Raw genomic sequence first — 10,492 nt, 5'->3', positions numbered from 1 at the left:
ATCATATTATATATATATATATATATATATATATATATATACTGTATGTACACACACTCACACTTTTATTTAGAAAGAATGTATTGAATTTAGTGTTACTGTAGTATTATTTATATACTATTATAGTATTTATAAATATTCTGAATTAGCTTACATTTTTATATTTTCAGTTTTAACTTTAATTTTAGTTTAAGTGTCAGTAATCGTGTTTTTGTAATTTTTATTAGTTTTTGTTTTTTAATGTCTACATAGCTTGTATTATTTTTACATGTCATTGCAATCCCTTCGTTCTGTTCTTTTCAGACATTTCATTTTAGGATGAACTATTTCTTTTTACACACAAATGGAACGCTATAGTCAGGTTCTGGAAATAAAAATTCCATTCACATTCTTTATTATTATTATTATTACTAAAAATAAGCTTTGGTCACACACACACACACACACACACACACACACACTATATTATGAATAATGTTTTTAATGCTTTGGCAGCAAAAATATTTTACCATGCCCTAAAAGTTGCTTAAAATAAAGAGCAAACATGTTTTACCATGGTAACAATGATTTAAAACAAACATCAAATAATTCACCAAACTTTTGCTGCAAATTTAAAATATGCCTAGTTCTGCTGTAAGTATAATACGAATAGTGTGCAAATGATTTCATATGAATCTGTGCACATTAAGTAAATGACACGAGGGCTTATTGGGATAGCATAATGTGAATTTGACTAACTGGTTATCTGCGGGTTACACATTAAAAGAGTAATTCGTTTCTACATAGCATTAAGCAAGGCGAAGCTCTTCCTTTTGCAATATAATTAGATATGGCACCCTATGAATAATTGCTGATAAAATCACTCAACACAGATCCAAAGATCCAGAATCTCGTTCCACACAAAACGGAACCGCACAGAGGAAATGTGACTGCACTACAACTGCAATAAATGATGTAGTAATGATAATTACAATTAAATAAGACAATCGTACTAATTATACCTTTGAATCAAACATAGCTCTGTAATTTGTGTTAGTTTAGCTATCACATCTTTATTAAAAGGATGAACCTCATTAGGCTCCCATTGTTTTACTGACATCTACTGTATGCATGCAAAAGAAGTGAAATAACAAAGCCAAACAAATTTGAATGCTTGCACATTGGTGTAGTATGAAAACTTTGAGTAGAAAAATAAATATTTTACAAATATGAATGCCTTACCACCAATATCTGGCCTTTAAAGGTCCCCTGAAGTGCCTTGAAACACTCAGCGTTATTCTATGTGGTGACGTAATTTCAACTGAAATAGGAAGACAGGGCGGGACATATCGAGCAGCCCCGCCCCCTTTTAAAATTAGCCAATAGTGTTTTGTTTATATCTGCACGGGTCAGAGCCGTTGAGCTCGGTAAAGCTGCATTTGACAGCCACAGTCTAATAGATTACCCCCTAGAATAAATATGAAACTCTTAGTAAAACAAAATAGTGATCATTATCATGCTGAGGCTGTGTAGTTTTAAAAGTGTTTAATATATGCCGACTCGCGCATATGATCCGCTCCGAGCGATCGCGTCTCTGGACCGGAGCCAAAGTCCGGATCAGACTGTGTGTGCTGCCGCGGTTCGCGTGAAACAACGTGAAACCAGACCTCATTTGCCCCAATTGAAAGCATATTTACACTGTCTGAATCGTTCTCTATCGCCTACATTGTACACTACGTGCCATTCACTGTACAGGAAATACTACACTGTGAACAAGCGACCGATCTCAGCCGCAGCTTCAGCGTCTATTTATAGTTTAGGGGGCGGGCGCTTCGGCTTCTAGAGAGCGTTTGATTGGTCAGAAGATTTGATGAGAAGATGAGGTACGAGGTGGTGTCAAAAAAATCGTTGAGCCGTTTTGGCGGAAGTGACGAACTAAAAGCTTTGAATGCTTATATCTTCTAAACGCGAATTTTGTCACGTTTTGGAGCACACTGCCTTAAAGAAAACATATTGATACTAACACCCAAAAAACTTTAATTTTGATTTCATGGGGACTTTAAACAGACCATTAAGGTCATCTGGACAAAAACTGTAACGGATGAGAGTGTGACTACGGAGTTGGGGATCCAAATGCAGGCTTTATTTCATTGAACGTAGTCGGAACAGGCAGGGTCAAACAATGGCAAACAGCAACATCCAGGGTGAGACAAAAGAGTAATCCGAAAACAGGCAATGGTCAGGGCAGGCAGCAAACGATCACAAATCGCAAGAATTCAGTCCAAGATCAAAAACACAGGCAAGGCAAGACTAGGCAAAGAACAAGGAGAGGTAATCAAGGGAAACGCTCAGTAATGTCTGCAATGCTAAACAATACTTCGCAATGTGTGTGTGTAGTGCAGCTTAAATAGTCTGTCAACTGGGCAACAGGTGAGCATGTAATCAGTTCCTGGTTAGGGGATTCTGGGAAATGGAGTCCGGAGTGAGAAGGTGCTAGAGACCTCTTTGGTGAGCGGGAGGAACAGCAGGGACCGGATTCATGACAAAAACACATTCACTAGTTGTTTGCTTCTTTATTAAGCAAACCCTCGGGCAGTTTGTAAGAAATAAAAATGCACCATATAGAATAATTTAGTGATGGAGAGAGAAAGAAGACAATACAAATTGGCCCTATTGTGATTGAACAATCATGTCAGATAGCATTGCTTTTGACTCATGGCTGGCTGCCAGGACACAGTATATCTGAAACCCTAAGGAAGTACTCAGCAGTGCTATCCCAGGATGCCCTTGTTTTCAGGTCTCACTGTCTCCTAGACCCTGTTCTGTACTTTTTGTTGTGGGCGAAATAAATGTGTGTCACGCTCTGCAACTCAAACTCAGTGTATGTGAGTGAGACATCAGGGCAGCGGGAGTCAGGATTGAGTCACCCATCTGAGCATAAGCATGGCACATCCTCAAAGTCACCCTCAATGAGCACAATCATATCGACATTACTGGAAACAACCAACTAGAGATTATAGGTTGTTATCCCCTTACAAGATGAAAGCATTAGCCGGTAAGCACAATGGACTTAATAAAAAAAAGCAACTGTCACATTTGCTTGATAAGAGAGACAGACGTTAAGAAAAATATAAAAGGAAGCCTTACATACTGATTAACACGGAAACTAACAATGCTCTCAGAAGTCCCTTCAAAGCGAGTCAGTTCACTTGACAGTCAAGTCAGCTATTTCTATGTATATAATACACAAACAGTTACAGCATTTTTATTTTTCCTTTCTATAAATAGAGATACAATTCCTATCTACTTGAATGGGTAAAGACCCATTTAAGTATTTGTCAAGATAATGTTTCAATAATATTTTATATGTTATCAACAAACAAACAAGTTAATAAAAGTCATTTTAAGTTGCTAAGCTATCCCATTTCAGTTGTATTATTATTATTATTATTATTATTATTTCTACGGAGTCTCTAAAGGGACATGGAAAAAATATGGTATGGGAGGAAAACTTATAATTCAATTGTTTTGTATTTCCTCACAAATGTTTTGTGTTCCACCCAACAAAAATTCTGAGAATGTTTTGGAAGCAAGTGCAGATTTCTCAGGGGAATGCAAAACTTTTGTAAGTGAATGCAAAGTTTCTTGTTGAAACACAGAACATTTTTAACAAGTAAGAATCTAGAGTAACAAACCTGATTGGTTCTATTAATTAAAAGATAGAACTTCAATTCCTACAGCCACCATACAGCACTACCATTTCTATTCCATTTCCTCCCCTTTACTGTATCTCAAGTCACAATAGGTGTGAGTACACAATAGGTGTGAGCTCCCCTGAGAAATCTAGAACAAACAGATGATGTTTATCATCTACACTGAGTTTAGTTTTACTTTCCTCAAGAGAATTCCAAAAGCACTAGGGTGGGATGCAAACGGAGACAGCACAGGATTGGCTGCTGCCATCCGGTATAATTGCAATCCATTTCTCTGCTCCACTGCGGATGCCTCTTCTGTCCTCCATGAAAAACGTCATCACCAGGGTGAATATATTCTCATGCCTTTCTGATGTGTTGTTTTTCTTAGGCCACAGTGGCCTACTGCCATTGGCATCGGCCGGCCAAGGGCCAGTGCGCTTGTGCTTGACAATCACATTAGATCTCATCACAGTCCCTTGTTGGTTAAAGGGTGTTGGACAGAATTAGAGACCTCACCAGGGATACAAGTGGAGGCTGTAGGAAATAGAGCAATAATGGAGTGTCAAGGATTTGAAGAACACAGCACCCAGGAGGACCCATGGATGCAGGAAGGGGTTTGTGAACTCTTGGACAAGAGTAAGCAGCACGGCCCTCGAAAACAGGCAGTCCTGTGGATGCCAAGAGTTGTTAACTGCTTAAACATATTTTTTTCTAATGTGACCAGTGTAATGGATATACAGTACATCCAGTGTACACACAGAGAATATATTGAGTGTGAATTCATTGACTGCCAGCTGATACTAAATGACTGTATCGATAAAATATGACAGTATGCTGATTGTCAGCCTCAGGGCTTAAAGCTCCACATCACTAATGATGCACTGATATACACAGCCATAGCTACAAATCCTTATTCTTTTCAACAAAATGTATGGGATGTACACTGCTCTGATGAAGTGCCCTATGACAGTATGTCAGCAACCTGAGATCAAATCCAGTTAGTGTCATTTTCTGATCCGACTTATTATATGGGATTAGAACATAAAACTTCAAAATGTAATATTTCTGTCAGACCGAGTGATGCAGATGGTAGCGCACTTGTTCATAACACGAATTTGAACCCAGTCTGTGTCATGTCCTAATCTTCTTCTTCCATCTCTCTCCTCTAATTTCCTGTTACACTGTCTTATAAGAAGAAACAATAAAATTGTAATAAATAAATAGAAAATTTCTCGGCATCTCTTTCAGTATAGATTTAGCTTTTTCTTAAAGAAATTAATACTTTTATTCAGCAAGGACACATTACATTGATCAAAAGTGACAGTAAAGACTTATACATCATTGGTAACACATTAGAATAGGGAACACATATTCACTGCTGCTTATTAATAGTTAGTAAGGTAGTAGTTAGATTTCGGTATGGGGTAGGTTTAAGGGATCTAAAATATGGTCATGCAGAATAAGGCATTAATATGTGGTTTATAAATACCAATAAACAACCAATATGCTAGCAATATGCCTGCTAATAAGCAACTAGTTAATAGCAAAAATAGGCCCTTAAAATAAATTGTTACCACATTGTTATAAACCATTCTATTTCAAATAAATGCTGTTCTTTTAAACTTTCTATCTACTAAAGAATCCTTAAAAAATAATTACTGTTTCCACAAAAACAGTAGGCAGCACAACTGTTTTCAACATTGGAATATTAAGACATTTTTCTTGAGCACAAAATCAGCATATAAGAATGATTTCTAAGGTATCATGTGACACTGAAGACTGGAGTAATGGCTGCTGAATATTTAGCAGGAATTAATTGAATATATTCAAACATATAACAGTTGTTTTATGCAAACATATGCAATTGTAATAATATTCCACAATATTACTGTTACTGTATTTTTGATAAAATATATGCAGCTTCTGTGAGCATAAGACACTTCATTAAAAAACTTTAAAACAATTGGTCCCACTTTATATTAAGTGGCCCTAATACCGGTGTACTAGAAAAAAATCACCCACTGACTTTCAAAGCTGCTACATAGTAACGACTTTCTACTTCGAGGACCTTGATAGAAATGTAGTGGAGTGAAAAGTACAATATTTGTCTTTCAAATGTAGTGAAGTTAAAGTTATAAGTTCCCAGAAAAAATAATACTCAAGTAAAGTACCGATACTCAAAAAGTGTATTTAAGTACAATACTTAAGTAAATGTACTTAGTTACTGTCCGCCTCTGCATATGTGTAGTTACACAAACATTACAGCTGTAGATACTATGTACCAATGTGTACTTACACTGTGGTTACATACTACGTACACATCTAGTTACTATGTAAGTACACAGGTATTAGGGCCACTTAATATAAAGTGGGACCGAAATAATGGTTGGGTAAATGATTATTCTTGTCCCCTCACAGGACTCTGCAGGAGTTGCTGAAGCAGCCAGGTGGGGAGTTGAGTCCTGTGGATGGACCTCTGAGCAGCACAACATCTATCGGAGCAAATGGTATCTCTGCCAGGATGCTTCGCAGCCGCAGTGGTGAGATCACTTACTCTGCTGTTTTCCCCACATACAAACATAATAAAAAATAAAAAAAATCGCTATATATATTCTACATTTATGGATGCATCATCTTTGTACATGTCTGCTCACACAGCTTCCCAAGAGTACTGCATGACAACGCACACTCTGAATCACTGGCTCACAGCTGCTCACTTCTTTCTGCTCTTGTTAATAGCAAATAAATAAACAAATACAAAACAAAATAATTAAATGAAGTGCATGAGTTTCCTCACAGAGAATGAATGGCTGGTAACTAAATGGTTGTAGTTGTGAATCCTGAAATGTCCTGCAAAAAAAAAAATCCTTGCGCTATTACAACTGTGCCAGATGAGCAAATCTCATCTTAATGGGACAGTTCACAAATTTCTGTCATCATTTATTCACCCTCGTGTCATTTCAAACCTGTTGTTTCCTCTGTAGAACATAAAAGAAGATATTGGACAACATTATATATATACACTCACCGGCCACTTTATTAGGTACACCTGTTCAATTGCTTGGTAACACAAATTGCTAATCAGCCAATCACATGGCAGCAACTCAATGCATTTAGGCATCTAGATGTGGTGAAGACGACTTGCTGAAGTTCAAACCGAGCATCAGAATGGGGAAGAAAGGGGATTTAAGTGACTTTGAACGTGGAATGGTTGTTGGTGCCAGACGGGCTGGTCTGAGTATTTCAAAAACTGCTGATCTACTGGGATTTTCACGCACAACCATCTCTAGGGTTTACAGTGAATGGTCCGAAAAAGATAAAATATCCAGTGAGCGGCAGTTGTGTGGACGAAAATGCCTTGTTGATGTCAGAGGTCAGAGGAGAATGGGCAGACTGGTTAGAGATGATAGAAAGGCAACAGTAACTCAAATAACCACTCGTTACAACCAAGGTATGCAGAATACCATCTCTGAACGCACAACACGTCGAACCCTGAAGCAGATGGGCTACAGCAGCAGAAAACCACATTGGGTGCCGCTCCTGTCAGCTAAGAACAGGAAACGGAGGCTACAATTCGCACAGGCTCACCAAAATTGGACAATAGAAGATTGGAAAAACGTTGCCTGGTCTGATGAGTCTCGATTTCTGCTGCGACATTCAGATGGTAGGGTCAGAATTTGGCGTAAAGAACATGAAAGCATGGATCCATCCTGCCTTGTCTCAACGGTTCAGGCTGGTGGTGGGGGTGTAATGGTGTGGGGGATATTTTCTTGGCACACTTTGGGCCCCTTACTACCAATTGAGCATTGTTTAAACTCCATAGTCTACTTAAGTATTATTGCTGACCATGTCTATCGCTTTATGACCACAGTGTGCGATCTTGTGATGGCTACCTCCAGCAGAATAATGTGCCATGCCACAAAGCTCAAATCATCTCAAACTGGTTTTTTGATCATGTCAATGAGTCACCAGATCTCAATCCAATAGGGCATGTTTGGGATGTGGTAGAACGGGAGATTCTCATCATGGATCTGACAAATCTGCAGCAACTGTGTGATGCTATCATGTTAATATGGACCAAAATCTCTAAAGATTCCAGCACATTGTTGAATCTATGCCACAAAGAATTAAGGCGAACTTAAGCAGGTCCAACCCGGTACTAGGAAGGCGTACATAATAAAGTGGCCTGTGAGTGTATGTTACACTGAATATAAAAGATCAAAATGACTCCTTCCCCCAAAACTGTCTTTTATTTTCGCTCAGAGTTCAGCAGAAACTGAGGCTTGATAAGCAATCACCAGCTCACAACTTCCTCCAAATTACAGAGTCTCATTTATAATTCACATCGTTAGTGGGAGAAATCCAAACAGCTTCGCATTTTGTTGTCTGAGCGTGGCAGCGCAGGCTGCTTCTTATTTATAAGTGTCGAGTGTGCGCAGATGTGCGTGTTTGTGTGTGAGTGTGTTCCACTCTGCTCTTTTAAGAAGGAAAGTGTGTCTCATTCATGAAAGATTCATCCCCTCTTTGAGAGGATTTAGCACTTTTCTGCTTCACCCCAGCATACTTTGCATTGTTTATAAAGGAATATGGTTTGTGCTGGTCTTTTCAAAACTGAAGCTGCTTTGGCACTTTTACAAAAGGCACAATATAAAACTTCACCCGTTTCATTCCTTCTTTTTTGCTGGAGCGACTGAGACTGTTCAAAACATCACTTTGTGCAACATATGTGTTTCTAATAGCATGAAGGTGAATGAATAATCACAGATGCTGAATTTGGAAGCAAATACTACTCTCACTATTTTTGCCATATGTTTCTATGGCAGTAGCATAAAGCTCAGAATTCAGCAAGAATATGAATTCGTGTAGGTGTCTCGAGCAACCGATCTGTGTCCCTGGAGCACAAAAGCAGTGTTAAGTCACTGGGGTATATTTGTAGCAATAGCCAACAATACATTGTATGGGTCAAAATTATACATTTTTCTTTTATGCCAAAAATCATTAGGATATTAAGTAAACATCATGTTCCATGAAGATATTTTGAAGAATAAGAACTTCATTTGGACAACTTTAAAGATGATTTTCTCAATATTTAGATTTTTTAGCACCCTCAGATTCCAGATTTTCAAATATTGTGCTATCCTAACAAACCACACATCCATGGAAAGATGATTTATTCAGCTTTCAAATGATGCATAAATCTCAATTTTAAAAAATTGACCCTTATGACTGGTTTTGTGCTCCAGGGTCAGAAATATTCTTCGAACCTGCAACCCTTCAGTTACACCTGATCTTCAACCTTTTGAAAACAAGCTAACACGTGCTCTGCTGTCGGCGTGAATCCTGACGTCACGGAGAGGATTTAAAGTTCGACGCCGAACCTGGCGCTACGGTCGTGACGTCACGCCGCTTATTAGTTCGTGACGTCGTCGCGGTGTTTGTTGTTTATTAGAACGCGAGAGGCCTGACGCCCTCCTTCAGAAACAACGCACTTCCTCAGCAGCAGCATCGGTGGCGTTAAAACACGCTCTGCTGCGCGCTATCAAGTTATGGCTCGCGTCACCGCGACGCAAGATTTGCGTGCGGAGATCAAACGCGTTCGCGGAGCGCGCGATGAGACGCGTGTTTCTGTGCGCGAACACTCACCAGTTCAACGCGTCGCGGTCCCGCGGGTGTTTGCGCGTCAGGTGCTGCTGTTTCGCTTCCTGCTTCTGCGCTGAACTTCACGCGAACCAATAACACGCACACATGCTGATCCTCATCCAATCAGGAGAGCACGCTCGGCGGCGTACAGTACGCATCACATTCGGCGTCAATAATTGTCGCGCGTTATAACGCGCGCACGCTTCGGGGCTCCTGCGTCGTACGCATCGCGATAGATGATAAAAACATCCGCGACATGCAACAGACACAGAGTGTTTGAACACCCGAAACACAACTACACATCATTGCTCGGTCTCTCTAAAGTAACCAGCACTTATAAACGTCTGAATATCACTGCATTAGACAACAAAACTATACAAGCTAAACCCTGTTAAACGAACAGTTGCTGCTTCCTATACGATAATGTAATTTATGACATATATTGCACTATATCAAAGATGATATTGCCATATACACTAACCGGCCACTTTATTAGGTACCTGTTCAGTTGCTTGGTAACACAAATTGCTAATCAGCCAATCACATGGCAGCAACTCAATGCATTTAGGCATCTAGATGTGGTGAAGACGACTTGCTGAAGTTCAAACCGAGCATCAGAATGGGGAAGAAAGGGGATTTAAGTGACTTTGAACGTGGAATGGTTGTTGGTGCCAGACGGCTGGTCTGAGTATTTCAAAAACTGCTGATCTACTGGGATTTTCACGCACAGCCATCTCTAGGGTTTACAGAGAATGGTCCGAAAAAGAGAAAATATCCAGTGAGCAGCAGTTGTGTGGACAAAAATGCCTTGTTAATGTCAGAGGTCAGAGGAGAATGGGCAGACTGGTTAGAGATAGAAAGGCAACAGTAACTCAAATAACCACTCGTTACAACCAAGGTATGCAGAAAAGCATCTCTGAACGCACAACACGTCGAACCCTGAAGCAGATGGGCTACAGCAGCAGAAGACCACACCGGGTGCCGCTCCTGTCAGCTAAGAACAGAGGCTACAGGCTACAATTCGCACAGGCTCACCAAAATTGGACAATAGAAGATTGGAAAAACGTTGCCTTGAGTCTCGAGTCTGGATTTCTGCTGTGACATTCAGATGGTAGGGTCAGAGTTTGGCGTAAAGAACATGAAAGCATGGATCCATCCTTCCTTGTCTCAGCGGTTCA

The 10,492-nt window shown here is 39.6% G+C and overlaps 1 protein-coding gene across 2 annotated transcripts in view; it reads left to right on the top strand.

The window, feature by feature from the left end:
• shisa8b (shisa family member 8b) overlaps positions 1 to 10,492 on the top strand; it is a 34,724-nt gene that overhangs the window by 10,817 nt on the left and 13,415 nt on the right. For both annotated transcript variants that reach the window (XM_016490936.1, XM_016490937.1), the window contains one exon: positions 6,093 to 6,214. In XM_016490936.1, coding sequence (XP_016346422.1) covers positions 6,093 to 6,214 — 122 coding nt within the window. The remainder of the gene's footprint in view (positions 1 to 6,092; positions 6,215 to 10,492) is intronic.

Source organism: Sinocyclocheilus anshuiensis, unplaced genomic scaffold (genome assembly GCF_001515605.1).
Source record: "Sinocyclocheilus anshuiensis isolate Anshui unplaced genomic scaffold, SAMN03320099.WGS_v1.1 scaffold726, whole genome shotgun sequence".
In the NCBI taxonomy this organism is placed as follows: domain Eukaryota; kingdom Metazoa; phylum Chordata; class Actinopteri; order Cypriniformes; family Cyprinidae; genus Sinocyclocheilus; species Sinocyclocheilus anshuiensis.
This window is presented reverse-complemented; position numbering and strand designations above follow the sequence as displayed.